Here is a 27749-nt window from a genome sequence, read left to right as displayed (position 1 = left end):
ATAAGGTGATCAGGAGAGATTGGGTATCCCATCGTTTATTTTGAGAAAATATGTGGTCTTGCCTTTATATGCATGTTCCTGTAATGCTCACTTTTCTGGATACCTGGAATAATGACAGTTTAAGGCTTATCCAGTCCCCCAAATGATCAATAATGCAAAATTGGGGTTTTCTACATTTTGATTTTGATTGTTAGAAGAACTACATAGCTTCCCGCTTTGCCATTCGGACTGTACTCAGTCTACTGAGTAGTTAATGCCAAGGACAGCCTCACTGTCAGAATGCAATCTCCAGCAGTGATGGACCATTCCAGAAATCAATCAGCAGGCTTTGAGCTGGTGCTCTTCAACATGTGTGTGTGTGTGTGTTAGTCTTCAGTGCTTTGTACATATTCTGTATATAGTGAGCTCTTACACGTTTGCTGAAGAGACTGCGCAGTAACTTAACTGCAGCTACACACAGACTGTAGGCTTACTAGCTGCTTCTGGATCAACCTGAGGAAACCACTGTTCTGCCCAATTCTCACAATCACGGCTGCTGTAAAGCCTGTTTTTCCGAGGGCCAAGGCCCTGCCCAGCCATGGCACACAAGGAGACAAACTACTTTTTTTCCTCAGAAGTGACTTTGGATTACAGACTACCCTAGCTCACCCCCACCCCACTTCTGCTTTCTTGGCATAGATTTTCCATTAGGCATGACTAAGTGCCAGGGGTTCTGTCTGTCTGGGAAAATAGGAGTCACTGGAATTTTCTGTCCTCTTCTCAATGTGCAGCCTCCCTGCTGCTTTGGAGGCAGCAGTAAAGTGATGTCTTTCCTTTGGCGTGTTCCATTACAATACTCCTTCTTCTCTTTTGCCCATAGACGCTAGTAATAAGTTTGGCCACAGGAGCATGTTGCCTTCTCTTAAAAGTACTTGGTTTTTAGACTCTCAGCAGAGCTATTGCTGCTCACAAACACCCTGGCTTTTCCCCATGGACACAGAGGCCTTCAGCCTCCTGGATGAGCCACTAGGAAGAAGGTGCCCATGTCAGGCCACTCCATGGTAGGTGGATGGGTACATGGTGCAGGCTAAACTCCTGCCCTTGACAGCTCTGTGCTGCTCCTGTGAGCAAGGGAGCAGGAAAGAGGGGAAAGGTAGGAGGTCAGAGGTGGCTTGGGCTGGGCTTTGGACCAGTAATCAGGGGCATAAGGTTCTAATCTTGGTACTGTATGCCTTGCACAAATTTTTCTAGGAAATGAAAATGATGAACTGAAAGTCAACTCTAGGCCAATCGCCCTGCTTAAAGGTCTATATCGATTTTCTCATTGAATGTCTGTCACAATGGTTAACGCTTATCATATTTAGATCTGGCCGCACAACATGATCTCGAAGGTTCCTTCCACGTTCCATATTCTGTGGCTGGCCCCCACTGTCACACTTAGCTTCCTAGGGTGCTTTCCTGCTTAGTCACCCAACTTATCTCTGCTGTTGGTTGTGGATTTTGCAGGACAGTGGAGTAGAGGTAACTGCCCCAGTGAGTTTTCTAAATTTTGGTTTTGATTTTTAGAAGAACTATATAACTTCCTGCTTTGCAATTCTGAGTTGTACTCAGTCTTCTGAGTAGTTAATGCCATGGATAGCCTCATTGTCAGAATGGAATCTCCAAGAGTGATAGACCATTCCAGAAATCAATCAGTAGGCTTTGAGTTGGGGCTCTTCAAAATATGTGTGTGTACGTGTGTGTGGTAGACTCCAGTGCTTTGTACATATTCTGTATATAGTGAGCTGGATGGTACCTGCCTCCTATTTTTGCTCACCTCTGTAAATCCTCTACTTTAATAAGGCATGAATCTAGTTCATTTTCACAGGTGGCCCTTGTTCTGAATGATCTGACAAAAGACAAGACAGAATCTTGTTTCTGCAGAAGCAAGGCCTCTGCTTGTCATTATGATATGCACACAATGGACAATCCTGACTGTTCGTTGATGCTTCCCTTTTTTCTAGAATTCATGCCTTAATGAGAAGTGAGAGAAACAAGCGGCTTGGCCCTCCTGCCTTGGCTGGACTCCACAACACACATGACAGCCCTGAGCAGCCCTGGCGGCACCTGTCAGAAACTAACACACACATCTGAACAGTCAAGCCTAATTCCCAAGAAGCTGTTTTAACTTGACATCTGAAAATGCATTGCATCTAGAATTATTTTACTGGGTGTGTGTTCAGGGCATATGTGTGCACGTTCTGCAACTGAAGTGTTCTATAAATATCAGATACGAGCTGTACAAAAAAGTATCACGTACATGATGTACTTAATTCCATTTAGTAATGTTTTCAATTTGTGTCTGACCTCTGGCAACAGAGATGGAAGTTTCTCAACGTGAATAAAAAAGTATGTTCAGCTACCTTAAACAATTTTCACTTAAAATTCCAGAAATATATTAGAGCTTAGTGATTACCAGGTGGGTACTAGCCCAGTACTTTCAGAGGAGGGTACTGAAATCCAAAAAGGTGACGTGTCTTTCCCATGATCGCACAGGAAATTAATAATGGTCCCTAGATGAGACTCAGGTCACTTGACTCCCAGGCCATTATCCTTTGCTTTTTCTTGACTTACTGTATGTTTCTTCCCCCAACTGTTCAAAAGGAACTCTGATTCCATTAATAGCATATGTTCCTACTATGATTTATTAGAAAAAAAATCCCAAACCAGCTCCTCTACCCTTTCCTTTCTGACTCTATAGGGCATCTGTCTATTTTTCCAGGAAAGAGAATACATGACCCTAACTCACAAGCAAGGAAGTCGCTGTCCTTGGTGATCCCAAACACTTCCCCAGTGGCTGGCGGGGTAATTGGAACCCAAGCCTGAACACTCAATTGTTCCTGAAAGGGCACAACTAAGTTAATTTTCCCGACAAAGATGTGCTGACTTTCCAGTTGCTCTTTTTTTTTTTTTTTTTTAATTTTTTATTTTTGAGACAGGGTCTTGCTCTGTCACCCTGGCAGAAGTGCAGTGGCATGATCTTGGCTCACTGCAAGCTCTGCCTCCGCGGTTCAAGTGATTCTCCTGCCTCAGTCTCCTGAGTAGCTGGGATTACAGGCGTCCACCATCATGCCTGGCTAATTTTTGTATTTTTAGTAGAGACAGGGTTTCACCATGTAGCCCAGGCTGGTCTTGAATTCCTGACCTAAGGTGATCCACCTGCCTTGGACTCCCAAAGTACTGGGATTACAGGCGTGAGCGACCACGCCCAGCCCAGTTACTCTTTCTGTGTGACTATCCTGATAAACGGAGTTCAGCGTAGCTTCTTCTGGCTCGTGTGCCTGAAGCCAGAACAAAAGCCCTAACTGTTTTCCACTGAGAAAGCAGGATGAACAGGGAGTGCAGTCTTTAAAACAGCTCTCAGAGAAGCTTCCAGGGGAACCAAAGGAATACAGATGGAGGGCCTAGGAAGAGATGGCCTGAGGGGACCTGCAGAAGGGATTTACCTGCTGCCCCTCCCCCAGGGGAGCCAGGAGGCTCAGCTGGGCTGTAAACACTCCGTGCCTGGTGCAGCCTGGTCTGCACAGGCTGAGAGGATGGTGAGTGGCTTCCTCTGGGATGAGGGCTGTATTAGCAGTAATTGATGGCCAGGCTTTTTAATGGAGCTTATCATTTCACTGCAACAGATGTCAGGTTCTAATAAATAACACGTTCTCACTGACCTACGCAATTTGGAGAGGATGCCTGGATGTCAGGCAGAGCTTGATTCCTCCCCATCTCTGTTGCTCTCTCTTCTGTAAGGAAAAACAAACCAAACCCCTTTAAGATACTTTTCAAAGGGATTCTCTTTGAGAGTTCAAGGATCCAATAATTCCATGTTATTTAGATGATTTGCTTTTCTCTTCACAGCTCTACTTCTAAACCCCATGAGGAAAAGGCCCAGGAGGGACTGGTGAGCTTGCTCATGCGGGAACCCAGTCCAGAGTAGCTGGGACTACAGGCGCCCGCGCCACGCCTGGCTAATTTTTTTGTATTTTTAGTAGAGATGGAGTTTCACTGTGTTAGCCAGGATGGTCTCAATCTCCTGACCTCCTGATCTGCCCACCTCAGCCTCCCAAAGTGTTGGGATTACAGGTCTGAGCCTTTTTAAATTTTTTAAAAGTAATGTTTGGTTTTACGTAGACTAAGCAAGGATGGAATTGGAATTTTTCCACTTTTCAGCTGGTTGTGCTGGTACCAAGACGATACAACCACAGGGGATGACAGTCCATTAATGGGGTGACCTTAAACTTTGGGAACTAGCCAAGTCACCGAGGTTAAGGGACTGTTTACTGGGGTACATATGATGGTATCAATATTGACTCTGTTTTTAATTTAAAAATCTCCATTTTTCTCTAGGGATGTTGCTGCTGATAGCTAAAAATGATCAAATTCTTACCATATACTAGACCTTAGGCTGGACAATTCACTGACATTATCCCATGTAGTAGGCAGAATTCTAACATGACCCCCAAGATTCTCCATCCTCTTTGTAATCCCCAGGATTGTGAATATGATGGATTTCATTCTGGTAAACAGGTTTTGTTACATGGCACAGATGACTTTAAGATGGGTAGCCCTTAAATCTGTGACTAGCAGAAGAGACATGAAGGCAGATATTCAAAATATAAGAGGGATCTGATGCACCACTACTGGCTTGAAAATGGAGGGGACCACATGGCAGAGGACGCACGCAGCCTCTAGTTGCTGAGGGTGGTCTCCAGTTGACGGTGGCAAGGTAACAGGGGCCTCAGTCCTACAACCACAAGGAACTGAACTCTGCCAACATACTGAAAGAGCCTGAAGGAGAAGCGTAAGCTTCAGGGGTGAGATCGCAGCCCCAGACAAAGCCTTGATTTTAGTTGCCTAAAACCCTGAACCGAGAACCCAGGCGTCTTGTGCGGGACTCCTAACCCACAGAAACTGTGAGATTAATAATTAGGGGTGTTTTAAAAGAGTTAATTTATGATAATTTTTAAATTAGCAACACAGAAAATCATACACCCCAGGTGATACCCATCATAACCCTCTGAAGTAGGCTTCACCATTTTATAGACAAGGAAACAAAGACTCAGGGAAATTAGGAATTTGCCCAAAGTCACAGAGTCTGTGAGTGGCAGAGACAGGTTTAAACCCAGCTATGTCTTGACTTTATGGTCAGTGCTCTTCATTGCCTCATGCATTTCCCCTCTGTATGAGGAGAGAGCCTCAGACACATGGTAAAAAGAGTATGGAACTGTTTCTGTCTGCCTGGGTGTGGATGTGCAGGTCAGAGGACCTATGTTTTTGTTTTTGTTTTAAATGGTAAAAAGATATATATTTAGAATTAACTAGCTGGATTCAGTTTAGATGATCCCAATATGCCTTGTTCTCTCCATCAGGCCTGATCAGGGTGTTGGCTTTGGCCACATCAGTGTCACTGAGCTTCTTCACAGCCTGTTTGATCTGGTGCTTGTGGGTTTTGACATCCACAATGGACCCAAGTTGTGTTGTTGTCTTCTGTCTTCTTCACGGCTGACTCAGTGCTTGGGGAACCTGATGATGAATTACTGCTCAAGCTTGCTTCTCCTGGGAGTGCTTTTCCAAGGATATTTCAGCTGCCTCCAGAGCCACACTGTCTTGGGCCACCGGAAGGTGGGTCATGCGTGGATCGGATCTTCTTTTTGTGGCTGTGGACATCTTTAAGCACTGCCTTCCTGGCCTTCAAAGTGTTTGCTTTGGATTCAGCTTTGGGAGGGCAAGAACTTCTTTTTTCACTTTTGGTGCCATCATGTGAAAATGAGGACCTATGTTGAACTCTCACTCCTCTAGAAGCCAGCTGTGTGCCCTTGGGCAAGTCAATTAATCACTCTGAGCCTCAGTTTTTGTAATCTGTATGAGGCGTACTAAGAATTTCTGCATTACAACCCTTGAAGGGCTGCAGTTGATGATCCCATAAAAGTGTGTGAGGGCCACTGTGAAAGAAGTCCACAGGGCAGATAGAGGCACCTGGATGTCATGTAGGTATCGTTTTCTTTTCTTGATGACTGCCAATTTCAACATCCTCTGCCTTTAAGTTGGATATAATCACTTTGATGGCTTTTTTGGAGGAAGTCATTTTAAATAGGTTTTTTTTTTTTGGAGGAAATGATTCTTTATTACATTTATTGAAAAACTACAGAATAAGATGGAATGTAATTTTTTTTCTTGAATTCTTTAAAAGGTAGTTGACTATTAAAAGCCAAAGTAATAACAACGTATTGTGGAATTCATAAAATACGAAGACTGAAAGTGTGTGAATATGATAGCACAAAGGTAAATAGAAGGTATACAGATGACTACACTGTTTATACAGGAAGCATTATAATATTAATTCATGGCAGGCTGTGATAAGGGTGTATTTTTAGTGTATAAATGACTAAAATACACAAGGAAATATAGCTAACACACCAACAGAAGAGAAAATGGTAAACTAAAAAAATACTTGAATAAACTGAAAGAATACAGGAAGAAAAGAACAGTGGAATAAAACCCCCCCCAAACCGAAAATACGAATAGCAAGACTGTAGGGCTTAAACACAGTAAGATTATTATTTATATTACATGTATAAATAAACAAAATACTCCAGTTAAGGCCAGGTGCGGTGGCTCATGCCTGTAAGCCCAGCATTTTGGGAGGCCAAGGTCGGTGGATCACTTGAGGTCAGGAGTTTGAGACCAGCCTGGCCAATATGGCAAAACCCCGTCTCTACTAAAAATACAAAAAATAGCCAGGTGTGGTGGCGTGTGCCTATAGTCCCAGCTACTTGGGAGGCTGAGGCAGCAGAATCACTTGAACCCGGGAGGTGGAGGTTGCAGTGAGCCAAGATCACGTCACTGCACTCTGGCCTGGGTGACAGAATAAGACTCTGTCTCAAAAAAAAAAAAAAGGCCGGGCACGGTGGCTCATGCATCTAATCCCAGCACTTTGGAGGGTCAAGGCAGGTGGATCACGAGGTCAGGAGTTCGAGACCAGCCTGGCCAACATGGTGAAACCCTGTCTCTACTAAAAACACAAAAATTAGCCAGGTGATAGTGGCGTGAGCCTGTAATCCCAGCTAATCAGGAGGCTGAGGCAAGGGAATTGCTTGAACCCAGGAGGCGGAGGTTGCCATGAGTGGAGGTTGTGTTGAGCCAAGGTCACGCCACTGCACTCCAGTCTGGGCGACAGAGCGAGACTCCATGTCAAAAAAAAAAAGAAATACACCAATTAAAAGGTAGACATGTTAAGACTAGATTAAAAAATCCCAAGGTCTACAAAAGGTTTTCTTCAAATATAAAGACACAGATAGGATAAAGAAAGGATGAAAAAAATATATACCATGCAAAAAATACACAGAAGAAAGCTGGTGTAACAATTTTAATATCAAATGAAGCAGATTTCAAGTCAAAGAATAATGCCAGAAATAAAGAGTCATCTCATAATGATAGAAGGACCAATTTATTAAGAAGACCTAACAATTCTAAATATGTATCTAAAAATAAACCTTTAAGATATAAAAAGCAAAAATTAGCAGAACTAAGGGGAGAAACAGACAAATCCAAAACCCCACAGGTGAAAATGTTAATACCTCATTTTAATAACTGATATAATAGACATAAAAAAACCAGTAAAGAGCTAAAAGATTTGAATAACACTAACAAGTAATTTAACTTAGTTAATGTATATATAGAACACTATACCCCAAAACTGCAGGACACACATTCTTTTCAAGTTTACATGGAATATTTATCAAGATAGACCACGTGCTGGTCTACAAAACAATTCTCAACAAATTCCAAAGGCTTGAAATCATACAGGTTATGATCTCTGACCAAAATCAAATTAAATTATAAATCAATAACAATAAGATATTTAGAAAAATCTTTCTAAACACTTGAAATTCAAGAAGCACAATTATAAATAACCCATGGTTCAAGAAGAAATCACAAGGGAAATCAGAAAATATTTCTAATAAAATAATAATGAAAAACAACACACAAAACTTTGTGGAATGCAGCTTAAGCAATCCGTAGAGAGTAATTTTATATTAAAAAAATAAAAAGGATTAAAATCAGTGACCTAAGCTTCTACTCTAAGAAACTTGAAAAGGAAGACATTAGAAACGGTGTACTGCCAATCACTTTGACAACTTAGACATGATGGATCAATTTCTTATTTAAAAACCTAGCTTGCTAAAACGAACACAAGAAGAAATACAACAATCTGAATATCCCTACATTTAGTAAAGACACTAAGTATTTTTCGCACAAAGGAAACCCTACCAAACATTTGGAAAGAAATAATACTAAATCTGCACAAACTCTTTCAGAAAACAAGGGAAGAAGGAATACTTTCCAGTTTATTTAATGAAGCCACCATAGTACTGATACCAAAGACCTGACAAGGACAAACACGAGAAAAGAAATTTTAGACCAATATTATTCATAAATGTAGATGTAAAAATCTTAAAATTTTAGCAAATCAAATTTAATAATATAAAAAAGGATAAAATCGTGACTGAGAAGGGTTTATCTTTGGAATGCAAGGTTGGTTCAACAAGCAAAAACTAAATGTAATTCACACTAACAGAATAAAGAAAAAGCACACGATTATGTCAATGTCAAAACATGCAGCAAAAGCAATCTATAGAATTCAACACCCATTCACGATAAAAAAAAAAAACCTCTTAGCAAAGTAGTAACACAAGAATTTCTTTAATCTGATAAAGACATATATGTAAAACCTCAACATCAACCTTAATAGAGAAACATACAGCTAGATTCTGCTCTTATCACTTATGTAAAAAATTGTACTGGAGATCCTATTCAGTGCAAGTAGGTGGAAAAAGAAATAGAAAAACGTAAAGATTGGAAAGAGAGAAGTAAAGCTGTTAGCATAAGGGGTGACTATTTATGTAAGAAATTATAGGCTGGGTGTGGTGGCTCATGCCTGTAATCCTAGCACTTTGGGAGGTCAAGGCAGGTGGATTGCCAGAGCTCAGAGTTTGACACCAGCCTGAGCAACATGGTAAAACTCCGTCTCTACTAAAAAAAAAATACAAAAAATTAGCCTGGTGTGGCAGCGTGTGCCTGTAGTCCCAGCCACTCAGGAGGCTGAGGCAGGAGAATTGCTAGAACCTGGGAGGCGGAGGTTGCAGTGGGCCAAGATCACGCCACTGCACTCCAGACTAGGTGACAGAGTGAGACTCCGTCTCCAAAAAAAAAAAAGAAATGATAAGAAATCTATAAAAAAACTATTAGACTTTAGTAGTAATAAGTGAATTTAGCAATGTCACAGGATGCCATGTCAATATAGAAAAATCATTTGTATTCCTATATACCAGCAACAAACAACTAGAAAATAGTTTTTGATTTTATGTTTGTATTTTTATATATTTATAAATATTTTATATTTATATTTTAATATAATTTACAATAAAAGCAAAAACAGGTGGAGCGCAGTGGCTCGTGCCTGTAATGCCGGCACTTCGGGAGGCCGAGGCAGGTGGATCGCTTGAGGCCAGGAGTTTGAAACCAGCCTGGCCAACATGGTGAAACCCCATCTCTACTAAAAATACAAAAACTAGACGGGCGTGGTGGTGGGCGCCTGAAATCCCAGCTACTAGGGAGGCTGAGGCAGGACAATTGCTTGAACCTGGGAGTTAGAGGTTGTGGTGGGCCAAGATCGTGCCATTGCACTGCAGCCTGGGTGACAAGAGCGAAACTCTGTCTCAAAAAAATAAAATATAAAAATACAAAAATTAGCTGGGCGTGGTGGCACATGTCTGTAGTCCTGGGTACTCGGGAGGCTGAGGCACAAGAATCTCTTGAATCTGGGAGGCAGAGTTTGCAGTGAGCCAAGATTGTGCCACGGTACTCCAGCCTGGGCAACAGAGCAAGACTCTGTCTCAAAAAAAAGGGAAAACATGTAAAAATATTTCAAGACTTCTACATTGAAATATTTTAAAAATTTCTGAGAAACTAAAACCATGTTCATTGATTCAGTATTATAAAAGATTCAGTATTATAAAAATGTCAATTCTTCCCTTGTTGATCAGCAGGCTTTTATGGGGGGTGGTGGGGTGGGGAGAGGTGAGAATTGGCAAGCTGATTCTAAAAGATATATGAAAATGCAAAGGACCTAGAAAAGCCAAAACAATCTTTAAAAAGAACAAGCTTGGATACCTTTCCTGATTTCAAGAAATATTGGTATACAAACCTATCAATGGAACAGAATAGAGTATCCAGAAATAGATCCACTCACATGTGGTCAGTTGCCTTTTGACAAAGATGTAAAGGTAATTCAATAGGGAAATAAAAATATTTTCAACAAATGGTGTTGTAATATCTGGATACATATGAACAAAAACTTAACCTTGGCATCTACCTCATATCACATACAAAAACTAATCTGAGATGGATCACAGGCCTATGTGCCAAAACAAAAGCTTCCAGAAGACAACACAGGAGAATTTCTTCATGATCTTCTAGTAGGCTAATAATTTTGAGTACACAAAGAGCATTAACAAAAAAAAACAGATTTCATTAAAAAGATGAAGATTTCTTGCTCATCAAAAGACACTCTTAAGCAAATGAAATGGGCCAGGAATAGTGGCTCACGCTTGTAATCCCAAGACTTTGGGAGGCCATGGCGGGAGGATCAAGGATCACTTGAGCCCAGGGTTCAAGACCAGCCTGGACGACATAGTGAAACCTTGTCTCTCTTAAAAAAAGGAAAAATAAAATGAAATGGCAAGTCACAGATTGAGAGACGATACTCATAATAAATATATCTGACAAATATATAAAGAAACTCGTATATACAACTCATTAATAAAACGACTAACAACCAAATTAAAAATAGGTAAGATTTGAACAGATATTTCATGAAAGAAGATAAACCAATAAGCACATGCCAAGATGCTCAACATCATTCATCACCAGGAAATGTAAATTAAAAATATGAGATATTACTTATCCTCTCTAGAATGGTTCAATTTAAAAAGACTGACAATACGAAGTGTTGGTGAGAATGTGAAGCGACTGGAACCCTGGCATATTGCTGATGGGAGGGTAAACTGATACCACTTTAAAAAAGCTTGTCACCTTCTTATAAAGTTAATCACATATGTACTCCCACTCCCAGGTATTTACCTGAAGAAAGGAAAACATATGTCTATAAAAAGGCTTGGTCATAGCAGCTCTATTAATAAAATCCCCAACCTGGAAACAACACAAATATCTACACATGGGTGAATGGATGAATACATTAGGCTATATTCATATAATGGACTATTACTCAGCAGTAAAAAAGAAATGCCATAACAGATAGATAAATAAATAAATATATATATATATATATATATATATATTTTTTTTTTTTTTTTTTGAGACAGAGTCTCACTCTGTCACCCAGGTTGGAGTGCAGTGGCGCGATCTCGGCTCACTGCAACCTCCGCCTCCTGGGTTCAACAGATTCTCCTGCTTCAGCCTCCGGAGTAGCTGGGATTATAGGTGTGTGCCACCATGCCCAGCTAATTTTTGTATTTTTAGTAGAGATGGGGTTTTGCCATGTTGGCCAGATTGTTCTCAAACTTCCTACCTCAGGCAATCTGTCCGCTTCAGTCCCCCCAAAGTGCTGGGATTAGAGACGTGAGCTACCGCGCCCAGCCACCATAACAGATAAATCTTAAACAATTATGTTGAATGAAATGAATATAAATTTCATTGATCTGTATTATTTCATTTAGAAGTATCTAAAAGGAAAAAATAAGACATGGTGATACAGAACAATAGTTGCCTTGAGAGTGAAGAGACTATTTGGAAAGAGGTTATAAGGTAACTTTGTCAAAACTTTTCAAAAGATATGCTTAAAACCTGTCCACTCCATTGTATGTAAATTATACTGTAATTTTTAAAAAAGATACATATGCAAAGCCATTTCCTTCAAAGTACTCATGGTTTGGTTAAGGAAACAAAACATATATGAAGATGTGCAGAACTAAAAGAAAATACCAAAGAGATTCCAAAGCAGTATGTGATTAGAGTCAAAGGAGACTGGGAGGAGGGGAGAGAGCTGCCGGCAAAGTAGAGAGGATGGGAAAACCCACATGGGAGGTTGGATATGTGTCTATTTCAGGGGGCAGAAAGAGGGGGGCAGGAAAGGCGTGAGCAAAGGCACTGAGTTACACAGCAGAAGCTAAAACCCATGGTCTTCCACGTGTTAACTTGCTGGCCTTTCATAGCAAGTTCATCCAACAGGGAGTACAGTCCCGTTTTAGGAATGAGGTTCAGAGAGGTTAAGAGCTCTGCCCAAGACCACAGAGCTTGCAGGATTAGACTGTGCAATAGCAACTGGGGCATGCATGACCCCAAAGCCTGTGCTCACCCTGTAAATGGTGTTTCACTTGTGAGGGACAGAATCTGCTGGACAGCCATGAGAAAGAAAAAAGAAGCACATGTGGTAGGAAAGGCCCTGGTCAGTGCCAGGAAGTGTCCTTTCTGAGGTTACATTGTTTAGAGTTTTGCTCTACAGGAGGGAATAAACAGCTGATTCCACTCAAAAGGCTCCACTGCTATTCATAAACCATGAGAGTGTTTATGTCATGGGCAGAGCTCCCCAAGTGAATTATAGCCTTTTACACACTGTGTACATACAGTATTTTCACAGGACAAAGAAACAGGGTGTGGAAGGAATGCTACAGTTGACCCTCCTCTTTTTCCACCCTTTGTCTTCAACCTTCTCCACCAATCTCAAGACTATACTGCAGGACAGTGCTTTCATGGTGTTTATCTGGCTTTCTGACATAGCCCAGGGAAGTTACTCAGTTCAGCTGAAGAATGGAAACTTTTAACTATTTCTTCTTGCTAGCACGAGCTGCTGGCTTTCTCTTGTATTACATTTAAAATGGATGCATCTTCGCTACAGTAGAAAGCAGATTTTTTAAACATTACTTCAGATATTTTCTTTAGACTGCTGTTAACATAAAGCAAATGTCTCTTGAAACTCTGAACAGATCTGTTGAGATAAACAGGCTTCACTTACGATATTCCTATACTGAAATCATGGGCTTGTGGTCTGCAACTTCTTAAAGATTCAATCCATACTTGCTAAAATGTCTACTTAGGAAAAACACATGCACACACACACACACATACACACATACTAAGATATCTTTGCCATGGAAACCACAAAGACACATCTGGTTCAGACTCCACAGCACATACCACAAACAGTGCCCATCTTCTAAGGGCAGATCCTACGTATACACAGGGAAAGCCCAGAAAATTAAATGATACCAGTACTTCAAGCATAAAACATACTTTATAATTCCTTTTTTCCATTGTATTTCAAGATATGTAAGTCTTAATCACTGTTACTTGTTACATTTGCATATGCTTGTTTTTTGTCCTTAATGGGATTTCAGACTTGGGTGCCATAGATAAAAAGAGAAAATAAAGGGAAAGAAGAAGGCAATTGAAGTTTCAGATAACAACTCTGGATTCTGCGTATAAATCTGAGGCAGTCTGGGTTTCTACAAGAAGACACTCATTATTTAAGAGTCTCAGGCTGGGCGCGGTGGTTCACACCTGTAATCCTAGCACTTTGGGAGGCTGAGGCGGGCAGATCACCTGAGGTCAGGAGTTCGAGACCAGCCTGGCCAACATGGCAAAACCCCATCTCCACTAAAAATACAAAAATTAGTTGGGCATGGTGTCACGGGCCTGTAGTCCCAGCTACTCAGGAGGCTGAGGCAGGAGAATTGCTTGAACCTGGGAAGTGGAGGTTGCAGTGAGCCAAGACTCCTCAGCTGTACTCCAGCCTGGGCAACAGAGCAAGATTCTGTCTCAAAAAAAAAATAATAATAATAATAAAATGAAAAGTTCTCAAGCCCGCTATAAGTGAAGGTCTTGTACTACAGAAAAATATAGGTGAGGTCAGGAGGCCCCACGGAAGGGAATGGGGTCTCTCTGGGAGGAGGAGGCAAGAACAAGAAGTCCTACTAAGTTCTTGATTAGTCATGGCTAACCAAAAGCATTCCAGATCTGGAGGTCCAGGTTTTGTTAGTAGGTACTTTGAAACTGTCAGAAGTAGGCCGGGCGCAGTGGCTCAAGCCTGTAATCCCAGCACTTTGGGAGGCTGAGACGGGCAGATCACGAGGTCAGGAGATCGAGACCATCCTGGCCAACACGGTGAAACCCCGTCTCTACTAAAAAAATGCAAAAAACTAGCCGGGCGAGGTGGCGGGCGCCTGTAGTCCCCGGCTACTTGGGAGGCTGAGGCGAGAGAAGGGCATAAACCCGGGAGGCGGCGCTTGCAGTGAGCTGAGATCCGGCCACTCCACCCCAGCCTGGGCGACAGAGCGAGACTCCGTCTAAAAAAAAAAAAAAAAAAAAAAAGAAACTGTCAGAAGTTTGTATGATAAAGGAAGACAGGGACAGTTTCTAATTTGTTTATCATTATATTCCTAGCATGGAGCACAATGCTTGTAACATGGTAGATGCTTAATAAATACTGGATGAGCAAATGAAGAGGATGCTTAATAGACAGTCTATATTTGTGTGATACTTTGGATCTGATCATCCTTCAGCTGGGATCACAGGTGTGAAGCATATGACTGTTCCAAGCGATAAAGTTATAACCACATGCCACTCTATGCTTTATTTTTGGAAACTGTGATTTTGATCCACTGCTTCTTCAGTCTAGGAGGCCATGGTTTATGAAGACTGATGTTCCAGACACCAAAGTCTTAAATATAAAAAACAATCAGCATATTTCTGTATTTACCTATTCTGTATGACTGAAGTGAGGCCTTCCACACTGAGAGGTTCATGAGCAATAGTTGTATCTCTAAACTCCAAACTTTAGCTAACTTCAACCTCTATGAAATCCTACTTCCATATCTATTCTAATAGCCCTAAGCTATTTGTGTAGCTGTTTATTTGACCAAGAAATACACAGGTCCTACTTCGGGCAACGGCTGTGGTATATACACTGCAGAGACACAACGAGGTATAGAATTCAGGGAGATTCATTTCCATACCAAAGAGTAGCTACTGGCTCCAGGTGTTGACTACTAAGCAAAAATTCTGTTTGTTTACTGCCATCTGAAATTTTCCATTTTTTAAAAAAGTAGCTGCGAACATTTTCATCATTGATGCCATTTACCCACAAGTCGAATTCCTGTTTAGTATTTATCCTCCAATCTAAATAGAGAGGTCATTTTCTGATAAATGCTACATTCCATGAAAAAAAAAAAAAAAAAAAAAGCTGTCATGGCTAATTTTAGAGACCAAGAGAAACAGCAGAAAAAGGAAACACTTTCAGATGTAGATCAGCTTCTTCCTGATGAAGCTACCAAGGGCCAAACAGTAAATATTTTTGGTTTTCTAGGCCATCCAATCTCTGTTGCAACTACTCACTCTGCCATTGTAGCATTAAAACAGCCATAGATAATAAGTAAAGAAATGGGTGTTGCTGTGTTTCTATAAAGCTTTATTTACAAAAATATGCACAAGGCAGGATCTAGCCTGCAGGCGGTGGCTTGCCAACCCCTGGACTAGATAAACAAAATGCTCTTATCTGTAGGAAATAACGACAGATTCACTTACTTTGCTCTTTTGGCCATTTCATTTCCATCCCATCTGGGGCTGTACGGATAATTTTTTTGGGCCTGGGAGTAAAGCTGTCCGCTGTTGGTAAAGTGATAGACGGACTGAAATGTGAGAGTTGGCTGGTCTCGAGGGAAAAACAGAGGCAGGTCAACTGCGAAGACAGAAGAAAGAAAAAGAAAGTTAGAGCATAAACACATCTTATGATTTTTTTTTTAAAACTAAATCCGAATGTTAGGTACAAAACTATTTGAACCACTAATACTGTTTGAGGCTTGGATGAAACGTGTGGTGTATAGAGAGGGACCAAGAAATAAGTACAAGGTGACTTCTCCATCTTTGAGGAGTTTATAATACAGAGAGATAGATCACACACGGGTGAAAATGTCACCAATAGAAGGCATGACATGTAGGTGCTGTAAAAATGCTTTGAAATGGTCACAGAAGCTTAGGGAAGGATGCCTGGTCACCTGCAACCATCTGACATTCCTGTCTAGCACTTCCCTGGATCAATACTCCATTGCAGAGTTCTCTATCTGTTTTAAGTGTCTATTATAGTATAAACTCTTCAAGGGTTGGGCAATGTCTTCCACATCTATAATTTGATGGAGGAAGCGGGACACAGGCTGTTTTTCAAGAATGCATTTGGAGAAGGGGTAAAGAGCGCAGGTGATAATCTTTCTACTTGATAGGATATGGCAACCAGACTACCAGGAAAAATGAAGTTATCACTCTACTTCCAATCAAGCAGTGAATTTTGATACTCAGCAGTTTCAATTTTTTCCATATGCATTCCCACATATATTTATATCTCCCAAATCAGTGGGAATTCCTTAATGGAAAGTATAAGGGACTACTCTGAGCACTAAATATGTCTGCTGTGATAGTACAGGCTAATTCCAATCCTTGCTGTTAACACGTGTTATATGCTTTATCTTTTCATTTTGGGGTTGACTCAATTTTTAAAAGTAAACTGACTTGTTATTAGTTGAGGCAAATCATCATTAAAAACACAGACTGTTTCAATAACACATTCTTAAAGGTATATAATGTACATGTGTGTGAATGTTATCCACTTCTAGGACAAAGAAGAGGAACAGCATAAGAATAATAAGAAAAACAAGTATAGAATTTTCTAGATTTATAGGGTACCTTCTTTATACACTTTATCTAATTTGTAACTTAGAACTCCATGACAGAGATATTATCTTCAACATTTGCATTTAACAGGTGAGCAAACCTGAGACTCTAAGAGGTTTATTAACTTGCTCATGTCACAGCCAGGCAGGGGCAAGACTAAAATCTAGCCCCATGATTCAAACACTGGGCTCCTACTATGCCCCACATTGCCTTCTCCTGCTCCAAAGGACACTGGCCTAACCTGCTTACAACTCATTCACTATGTCACAATTTAGGAAGCTAAAGTTGTCATTGTGAAGGATGTATAAGGTTCATCTTTTTAGCTACATGAGGAAGATATATTTAAAAATACATACCAGATAATTAGGCCGGGCACAGTGGCTCACGCCTATAATCCCAGCACTTTGGGAGGCGGAGGTGGGTGGATTACTTGAGGTCAGGAGTTCAAGACCAGCCTGGCCAATAGGGTGAAACCCCATCTCTACTAAAAATACAAAAAGTAGCCGGATGTGTTGGCAGGCACCTACAATCCCAGCTATTTGGGAGGCTGAGGCAGGAGGATCACTTGAATTCGGGAGGCGGATGTCGCCATGAGCTGAGATCACGCCACTGCACTCCAGCCTGGGTGACAGAGTGAGACTCTATCTTAAAAATAAATAAATATACATACTAGATAATTATACATCTATCACTATTCTAGTCTGGGGTGACCATCAACTTGGACTAGGTACTCTCAGCACTCAATATGATTTCTTGAAGGAAAACTTAGGTCCACAGCAGACTTTTAAGCAGAAGCCAAAAAACTCCCAAGAATCAAAAAACCATCCAGTTGGGAGTGCCTCTTAGACCTCTGAGTGCACTTGACTCTGATGATGTCTGACTCAGTGCTGCAGGGGGTTTCTACAGATGAATCACACGACAACCAGAGAAAAGGGCACGATTTTGAATGTACACTCTTTAGTCACATTTTTCAAGCACCACAATAGTGCAGTCTGAATACATGTCTGTTGGTGCCAAAGCAGAGATTTCATAATATATAGGAACAATACAAAAGACTGATTCAAATAAATAATTCAATTCAGAAATTGCTTTTGAGTCCCTGCGTATTGCAAAGCATGATCTGTAACGTTTTCAGTCACTCTGCACAAATACTGCTTTCTAAAATTAACTTTGTATCTTTTCTCATTACTACTTCCATTTCTTCTGATTAATATTTATTTATTTACTTATTTATTTATTTTTGAGACAGAGTCTCGCTCTGTTGCCCAGGCTGGATGGAGTGCAATGGCGCCATCTCAGCTCACTGCAACCTCCGCCTCCTGGGTTCAGGCAATTCTCGTGCCTCAGTCTCCCAAGTAGCTGGGATTACAGGCACCTGCCACCACGTCCAGCTAATTTTTTATATTGTTAGTAGAGATCAAATTTCACCATGTTGGTCAGGCTGGTCTCGAACTCCTGACCTCAGATGATCCACCCACTTTGGCCTCCCAAAGTGCTGGGATTACAGGCGTGAACCACCGTGCCTCTTCTGATTAATTTTTAAAAATGGCCTATTCACAGCCGGGTGCGGTGGCTTACTCCTGTAATCCCAGCACTTTGGGAGGCTGAGGTGGGCAGATCACCTGAGGTCAGGAGTTCGAGACCAGCCCGGCCAACATGGTGAAACCCTGTCTCTACTAAAAATACAAAAAATTAGCTGGGCATGGTGGTGCGTACCTCTAATCCCAGCTACTCAGGAGGCTGAGACAAGAGAATCTCTTGAACTCAGGAGGGAGAGGTTGCAGTGAGCCGAGATAGCGCCACTAGACTCCAGCTTGGGCAACAAGAGAAAAACTCTGTCTCAAAAAAAAAAAGCCTATTCACATATACTTTGACTTCAGTTGTTTTATACTATGTACACTTTTGCAAATATAAAATAAGATTGAGATTAACCTCCAAAGCAATCATTACTGGCAGAAAGGTACCATGAGAGCTTCTCTACAAGAAGGCAACAACTTTAAACAATAGAACTCAATGGCAATAATTTATAAATTTAAAGCAAATACAGTCATCACTCAGTATCCAAAGCAATGCAGATAATACCGCAGGCTACGTGATTTTCAAGCTGCTGGCTTTTTTGGGGGGGGTTTGGAATGCCTTCTATTTTCATTCTTATTATTTTGTTTTGTAGAAAATGAGCTGCTGATATTAATATTTTAATATGCTAAAAAATGATTTTTTTCCCACCTATTTCGGAACCATCTTCTTTGACCCCCTAAATGCCCAGTTGGCATCAGAAATAATTCAAAATGTGAAGGAAATTTATCTACCTGGGCAAGTGAGTTGTTCTGATTTTTAAAAAACAGCAGCAAGGTAATGTTGATATGCACCACAATCCCAAAAAGCATTGATTACATGATTATTTCTCCATGGAGATTTGTCTAACAAAGTGTAATTGAAGCCAGTATTAAAATTTGAATACTTTTATTCAAATGTATTATCAGGGGAGCAGTAATGGTCAGAGTACCTCAGAGATAAAATCGGTAATTCACATACGAGAAAATAAAAATTTAAAAATACGGTATCTTGCTCAACTTAACTAAGTTGTATCCTGTCTATATCAGTCAATGGTCAATAAAACGATGGCTTACTTTAAAATGTTCTATGCATAAGAATGAGTTAATAACTAAAATATTTATGAGAAATACTTCGCATTTTTCTGACAAGAATGACTTGAATGGTACAACTTAGTCAAGATTAAAAAAATTAAAACTTGCTTTCCTTATCCCCAAATGTTTCTGTCACTTCACTGTTGCCTATAGGTTAACTCATGATTTTCCAATGCATAGTAAAATAATTACTTTAGGACTTCCAACAGCTAACTTGCTCGGAAGGAACCGCCCAGATTCCAAGGATTTGGGGCTCATAGTTTCAACTATATAAAAATTGAATACTTTAACCATTTGCTTTTTTTTTTCTTTTTTTTTTTTTGAGATGGAGTGTCACTCTGTTGCCTGGGCTGGAGGGCAGTGGTGTGATCTCGGCTCACTGCAACCTCCACCTCCCAGGTTCAAGTGATTCTCCTGCCTCAGCCTCCCAAGTAGCTGGGATTACAGGCGCCTGCCATCATGCCCGGCTAATTTTTTGTATTTTTAGTAGAGATGGGGTTTCACCATGTTGGTCAGGCTGGTCTTGAACTCCTGACCTTGTGATTTGGCCACCTCAGCCTCCCAAAGTGCTGGGATTACAGGCGTGAACCACCATGCCTGGCCAGCCATTTGCTTTCTTAGAACCTACTAGGTCAGGTTTGATTCTTAGATCATCCCATTTGATTCAGTTACTTAGTGTCGGTATTATTTTGACAATTGCTTCCTATTTCCTTCTTCCCATATACAGAGACTAAATTTTGGTTGGCTTTTCATCCACAGAGGGGATGGTCTGCACTTGTTTAGTAGAATTTTAGTCACCATTTCTTTCTTCTCTTTTTTTTTTTTTTTAAATTTTTAAATTTTAAATTTTTTATTTTTAGAGATGAGGGTCTTGCCATGTTGTCCAGGCTGGTCTCAAACTGCTGGCCTCAAGTGATTCTCACTCCTTGGTCTACCAAAGTGTTGGGATTACAGGCATGAGCCACTGCACTTGGTCTCAATAACTATTTCTGAAGCATTACTTTCTTCAAGAACTTGCTGAAAGAAGTCACACCAAATGCTGCTTAACTCTACACAAACCAGGCAGTTCACAGGATGCATTCACAGGGCTCTGAAGCCCTGGGGGAGGGAGGAAGAATTAAGCTCTGCACCAGTTGCCCCACTCTGGACAGTCATTGCAGTGATGGGTTCCACGGATTACAGTCTCAGAGCTTGTGGTGCTCTCCAGACAACAGCCAACCATGCGGCTTTGGGGGGAAGCCGAACGCACGATAAACTATGCTGCCTCTCTGTGAACGCTGGTGAGGTTCAGGTAGTGGCTGCAGTTCTACCTTCCCAAGCAAACACGCTTATCTGTCCCTGAATGCTCATCTTCTCACTAGAACACGACTCCAGTAAGGTGGTATCTCAGTTCTTAAGACTTTCTAGAAATTTCTCACTTCTCCAAACACCTCAACAAAGGAAAAACGAATAGCCGAAAGAAATGCCATACCATGCATCTGACTCCCAGGATAGCCTATCAGACACTCAACATTTCAGGCATAGTTCAACAAGTTTGATTATATGATTTCTCCAGAAAAAAATAAAAGTATCTAATTATGGCAAAACGAGGACAAGGAACATTAATGGCAAGCAGTCACAATTCGCAGTCTAGCACAGAGGAAGAACAGAAGAAATACAAGCAGGGTTAGGAGAACTGAAAGAATCCCAGTCTGGCCATCCAGTGTAGGAACAAAAAGCTCCATACATCCCAGCTGTCCCTTAAGCTATCACCACATAGTAAGTGATGTTCACTCCCAATCTTGATAGCGGTGGCGGACAGTTGTGTTTGCCTACCTAACAGCCATTCTCCATCCTTCTTTCTTATGGGCAGAGCCTTCCTCTCACCCCAGAGTCTGACAGTGCTGGATGTCACTCTCTCAGCCTTCCATAAACCAAGACATGGAAATGTGACTCAGTTCTGCCAATAGCCCCTGAGGGGAAGTGGGCTATGGGTCTTTTGAGAAATATTTTCCTCTCTGATTAAACACATGTGTAAAGAGAAGCCCCCTTCTCATTCTTGCCTGAGAGCTGATCATGTGAGGTCTTGAGGCTTGGAGTTGAGGTGCCCATCTTGTGACCATGAGGCAAAGTCAGCTTGTCATCAATGTGTGGCTGGATTCATCATCCCTGAACTACCCAGCTCGGGATTTCTTGTTATGTGAGACGATCGTTATGATTAAACCTCTTATAATAGGGTCTTCTGATATTTGCAGTCAAAGGCATCTAAGGAAACGTGATTTTCTGAAGCTTCTGTTCAAGAAGGCAAGATAACTGTATAATCTACCTACATATAATTGTATAATCTATTTCAGAAATATTTCCACCAAGCATGGTTAAGAAAGCATTCAAGGCATATAAATAGGAAAGTTTTGGTTGTCTGGAAAGTTCAGTTTTGCGGGACAGTTCGATCCTTGAAAATGCCAAACAAATGAGGGGTTAACCATAATTGCTTCCCTGGGAGTCACATCATCAAATATTTTCATCATTATTCACAAGTTGGCCATTGTTTCATTTCTTCAAACCTTCCAAACTATACAGTTCTGTGCTTTCCCCCGTGTTCCTGGGTCGGCAGGGAAGATACTCATAGATTCGCTTTGTGGTGGTGATGGTTATATTCCCATTTCCAGTCCTCTCAGGACGCTCCAGTTCCTTGAAGCCTCATTAGGAAATGTTTTAACCCCTTGTTGAATTGCTGTAAAGTCACTCTCCAATGAGGATTCCATTTGAGGCTGATTCTTCCTGAGAGCAATCTGTACACTTTTCATTCCCAGGCTATCCCCACAATGGGGGAAGACTGCCATGTATTTACTGACCCACCCTGATCTTACTGCCTACGCAGGAAACCTTTGAGACGTGTGGATTCCAACCACTGGAAAATTAACACTACATATCCAAAATACTCACCTATAAGAAATATAAAAGTAACATTTTCCAATTCAGAAGTATCTATTCAAGGTATCTCCATTTATTATCACTACCTTTCATTTAAGTGACAAGAAAGACTAAATATTAACCAGATTTTGTTAAACGTGTTCTACTTTTCACTGGTTTAAGCTGGTTGTGATATAATCATGTAAACAAATTATCTTTGCTTTTTTTGTTTTTTGTTTTTATTTTGGAGATGCAGTTTCACTCTTGTTGCCCAGGCTGGAGTGCAGTGGTGTGATCTCGGCTCACTGCAACCTCCACCTCCCATATGCAAGTGATTCTCCTGCCTCAGCCTCCCGAGCAGCTAGGATTGCAGGCATCCACAACCACACCTGGCTAATTTTTTGTATTTTAAGTAGAGACTGGGTTCCACAATGTTGCCCAGGCTGGTCTCGAACTCCTGACCTCAGGTGATCCACCCACCTTGGCCTCCCAAAGTGCTGGGATTATAGATTATAGAACCACTGTGCCCGGCCTATCTTTGAAGTTTCAATATTACTAAACTGAAGCTTGAAGTTTCTTAGATTTTTCTACATATGCTAAAAAATCATATTATGGAAAGAGCATGGTATGCCCTTGAGGTCAGATAAAGTGGGTTCAAATCTTGGCTACACCATTAATTAGTGATGACATCATAGGCAAAATATTTCACCTCTTTGAATCCTGATTTTCTCATCTGTAAAATGAGGATAATAATTTCTATCTCACAGTGTTTGTTGAAAGAACTAAATAAAAACTGAACAGGTACTCAGTATGTGTTCATTTCTTTTCCCTACCACCCTTTCTTTAGGTGATTTTTTTCTTCCATCTAGCTTTATACACTGTTTTGTATATGTGAAATTTTTGATAACTACAGCATACGTTTCAGGTTCTTAAATTTTAACTATTTTGATGAAAATCTTTCTAAACTTCACGTCTCAGTAAATATGATATACTGAAAATAAATTAGCCTTTTTTGGATGACAGAGAACACATTAAAAAGTTATACACCATGGCCCAAGTGTTAAGGAAGATTTAGCTTACCATTTCACAAATGCCTCCTACCTAAGAGCCCGCATTCCCTAAACCTCATTTCTGAAAATGCACCTCAAGTGATTTTAATTCACTTCCCCAGGTGGGAATCACTGCAGAGAACGCTGAAGTCCTTAAGCGCAGTGGCTGTGAATTAGTTGTTTTAGTATTTCTAGCACTTAGTACAACACAGGACACCCGAGAAACACTCAGTAAAGGCTCATATAAAGCACATGCAAATTAAAACCTCAGTGAACTTCCACGTCATGCCCATTTGATTGACAAACATTTTAAAACTGGAAAATACCCAAGTGTTGTCAAAGCTGTGGAACACGGGGAATTCCCACTCCCTGATGGTGATGATATCAATTGTTAAACCCTCGTCCAGTCACAGTGAAGGTGTACGAACTCCGTGACACAGCAATTCCACTCTTAAGAAACTGCCGCATGTGTGGAAAAAGATCACAGGAGAAGGCCTGATGTAGTCCCACTTGTGATAAAAAAAACTGGAAACATCTTAAATGTCCATCAACAAGAGACTGGATAAATACATTGTGCATATTCTTTCACAGGAATACCTTACAGCAGTTTAAATGAGTGAGCTAGGGCTATGTGTGTCAACCTAGATGAATCTCAAGGACCAAATGTTCAGTGAAAAAAGCAAGCTGCAGATGAACACTGTTCAGTATATACTTACAAAGATCAAAAATGTGCACACATTACATAGTATTTAGGAATGTCTATGTAATTAAAGCATAAAGACATGCATGGGAAAGATATACACCAAATTAAGGGTAGTGGTTACCTCTGTGGGTGGGGAAAAGGGAGTGAGTGAAAGATGGAGATGCATTTTGGAGGGGCACTCAGGAGGCTTCAGCTGAACTGACAGTGTGCTATTTTCCTTTCCTCTCCTTTCCCTTCCTTTCCATTCCTTTCTTGTTTTCTTTTTTGAGACAGAGTCTCTCTGTCACACAGGCTAGAGTACAGTAGCGTGATCTTAGCTCACTGCAACCTCCACCTTCCAGGTTCAACCATTCTCCTGCCTCAGCCTCCTGAGTAGTTGGGACTACAGGTGTGTGCCACCATGCCTAGCTAATTTTTGTATTTTTTTTTGTAGAGATGGGGTTTCACCATGTCGGCCAGGTTGGTCTTGAACTCCGGACCTCAAGTGATCTGCCTGCCTTGACCTCCCAAAGTGTTGGGATTACAGGCATGAGCCACTGTGCCCGGCCTGACAGTGTGCTATTTCTTTTTAAAAAAATTCAGAAGCGATTACAGCAAATTATGAAGATTTGATTAAGGTGGGTACATGGGTATTTGTTTTCAGTCTTTATACACATGTGTATGCTTTACATATTTATAATTTTAAAAGTTTAAAAAAGCAAGACATTAATATTCACAGAAGCAGAAATCAGTATGATTCCATTTATATAAAGTTCAAAAATAGAAAAAATAAATGATATATTTTTATGGCTATATACTAAATGGTAAAGCTATTGAGAAAATCAAGGGGGCAGTTAACATAAAGTTCAGGGTAGTGGTTCCTTCTGGGAGAGACACCCATAGGATGTCTATGAGACTGGCACTATTCTATTTCTTAAGTTGAGTAGTGTTTATGAATCTTTAAAGTGTGTGGATATGTTTTACATCATCGTGTGTGTGTGTGTGTGTAAACAGATAAATATTACTTTAAAAATGGGGACATTTATAAAAAAAACCTGAGGGTCAGGAAAACTGAATAGTCTTCAAAAAAAAAAAAAAAAAAAAAAAACCAACCCACAGTGGGTAGAGTGCCAGGAAGAATGAGGGTGTCCATGCCCTTGAGCTCATGGTCTGGAAAAGGAGACCTGGCAAGGTCAAGAAGCAACTTCAGTTCAGCATGCCAAGACAATGGCAGAGGCACGCACGCAGTGTCATGCAGGGAGAAGAGCAGCTGTCTGAGGTTACAGCTCTGCAGAAGAGATGGACTTTGAGTTGGTTCTAGAAGGTTACAAGTTGAATCAGAATTGGAGCCTGGGGAATATCTCATAGAAAGGAAAAGACTCAATAAAGCATTTGATCTTTGTAAACATAATTCTTCACTTTTTATTTTGCTCTTTTGGTATCTCATATTCAATGTAGAAAAGTCATAACCTATCCCAGCATTTTGGGAGGCTGAGGTGGGTGGATCACCTGAGGTCAGGAGTTTCAGACCAGCCTGATGAACCTGGTAAAATCCCATCTGTACTAAAAATACAAAAATTAGCCAGGCTTGGTGGTGGGTGCCTGAAATCGTAGCTACTCGGGAGGCCGAAGCATGACAATCGCTTGAACCGGGGAGCGGGAGGCTGCAGTGAGGTGAGATCACACCACTGCACTCCAGCCTGGGTGACAGAGTGAGGCTGTCTCAAAAAAAAAGAAAAAAGAAAGAAAGAAAGAAAAGCCATAACCTGTGCTATCTTACCAATGTTTCCCACTACTCTCCTGCCCATTGAATCTGTGAAGAGAAATAGGTGACACAAAGACGAAGGAAGCCGATGCTGGTGTCAGGAAGCTCGCAGGCCAAGTCCTTCTCCCTGTGTGGAGGGCGCCCCTTGCTTTTCTGGGTTTATCTGGTTTTACTGTCATCAAAGTTCGGATGATCAGAAATGCCTCTTTTCTAGAACTCTGCATGCTTCCAACTTGCGCTCCCAAGCAGGGCTCACTCAGGGTGAGTCCTCATGAGGACAAAGCATACCAGTGGCTGAGGCCAGGATGAAGGGGTCCTAAGTGCTTCTCTGTCCCTCTGCTTCATCCACTCTCTCATCCATCACACACTGAGTGAGCAGATTCTCTGTCCCAGGCTGCATGCTGGAACTGAGGGTCCACACTTCCTGGAGAGGGGCCGGGTGTGAACTCTGCATCTCCTGCCTGCTATGCCATCTGGGTTCTGTGCCCTCTGGATATACCTCCTACTTGGATCCTGGCCCCTTTGCTGCTCTGACATTCTCATTTCCTTAGGTCTGGCTCTGTGTTCATTCCCTTCAACCTGTTATTGCTTCCAACTCTGTGATGCAGTCCAAGCCCCGCCTTCTTCCAGGAAGCCTTCCTTGCATGCTCCATCTCCCAGTGATTTCTCTAGCCTCCATGTCCACATAATCCACTTCTCCGGGGATTGTTGACAATTTCAGTGTACTTATCTTTATGTTAGATCCCTACATGTGTGCCACTGGGTTAGACACACAGTAGGTAGTGGACGCATATTTAGTGACCAACTGGCATTGACTAGTGAGGAAATGGGGACTGTACTAGACATGTCCTAAGAAACATGCTTTTATGAGATGCAGAAAGAAGTTGAGCAAGAGAGAACACCGTAAATAGCATTTAGTACTGTTTTAACTTCTATTTTTAAAAGAATTGAGTCACAATAAATAAACTCCTGGCCTGGGAGGATTAAAAAAGACATCTGGTTAAATTAAGGAAGAGTGTGATTAAAAGAATCCTTAAATAAATTACAATATATTCAAATGCAAAATCCTTAGCATTTATTGGGCAAAATCTTAAAAAAGTCATAAGCTTTTAATTTCAAAGAATTCATAGACAATGTACCAAATGTAAATGACCAGAAGAAAAAGGACAAATGAGTTGTCTGTGATTAAAGTAAGGGGTCGGTTTAAATTCCTGTCTTGAAAAATTAGAACAAAGTAGTTAGATACAAATTTGGGAATACTGTGAATACCCCAATGCGAAGTATGACTAATGTGGCTTTAGGAAGAAAAAAAAAAAGTCCCTCAAATGAATCTAACTTTTTTCCCTGAAGGATCTAGTTATGACCTTTATATTCTAGAGAAAACAACATATATCCAAACTGACAAACATTCCCTGAGCACATACCATGGCCGGCTCTAGGGAAACCCAGCTGAGTAAGGCCAAGTCCTCCCCACAGTGTCAGCATGCCCTCAGCTCACTGTTCTCAGGAAAGGAGACGAGGATGAAGGTTATAACAGAGGTGTCAACCACCATGCAGTATGGGTGCAAAGATACTCCATCGAAGGGCTTCTCGGAGGCTTATTAGATGAGACTGCTTTGAGCAGGGCCTTGAAAAACAACTAGGATTTGGACAGGCAGTGGCAGTGGGGGGACTATGACTGGGAAGGCAGGGAGAGAAGCAAAATAATCCAGGCAGAGGGAAAAGTATTAAGCAGTCACCGTAGAGGCCCAGCGAGGGAATGTGGGGGATCTGGGTAGACGGAATACAGGCTGGAGAACAGAAGCTGGCGCAGAGGGGCTCTGGACAAAGCTGTCAAACTGTGGAGTGTTCTGAACACATAGCGAAGGGCTGTGAATGTCTTTCTATGAGCAGCGTTACCCTTGAACATTTCTATGGAAAAAAGCCCACACCACTCATTCCAGTGTGGCAGACACTTTCCTATA

At 41.2% G+C, this 27749-nt stretch overlaps 1 protein-coding gene across 4 annotated transcripts in view; it reads right to left on the bottom strand.

Moving 5' to 3' along the window:
* Positions 1-27749, bottom strand: part of BABAM2 (BRISC and BRCA1 A complex member 2) — a 454732-nt gene that overhangs the window by 24653 nt on the left and 402330 nt on the right. For all 4 annotated transcript variants that reach the window (XM_023217257.2, XM_023217259.2, XM_023217258.1 and 1 more), the window contains exon 11: positions 15610-15763. In XM_023217257.2, coding sequence (XP_023073025.1) covers positions 15610-15763 — 154 coding nt within the window. The remainder of the gene's footprint in view (positions 1-15609; positions 15764-27749) is intronic.

The sequence above is a fragment of the Piliocolobus tephrosceles genome, chromosome 15 (genome assembly GCF_002776525.5).
Source record: "Piliocolobus tephrosceles isolate RC106 chromosome 15, ASM277652v3, whole genome shotgun sequence".
NCBI classification, from domain to species: domain Eukaryota; kingdom Metazoa; phylum Chordata; class Mammalia; order Primates; family Cercopithecidae; genus Piliocolobus; species Piliocolobus tephrosceles.
Note: the sequence above shows the minus strand (reverse complement) of the source record. Positions and strands in the feature narration are given on the sequence as shown.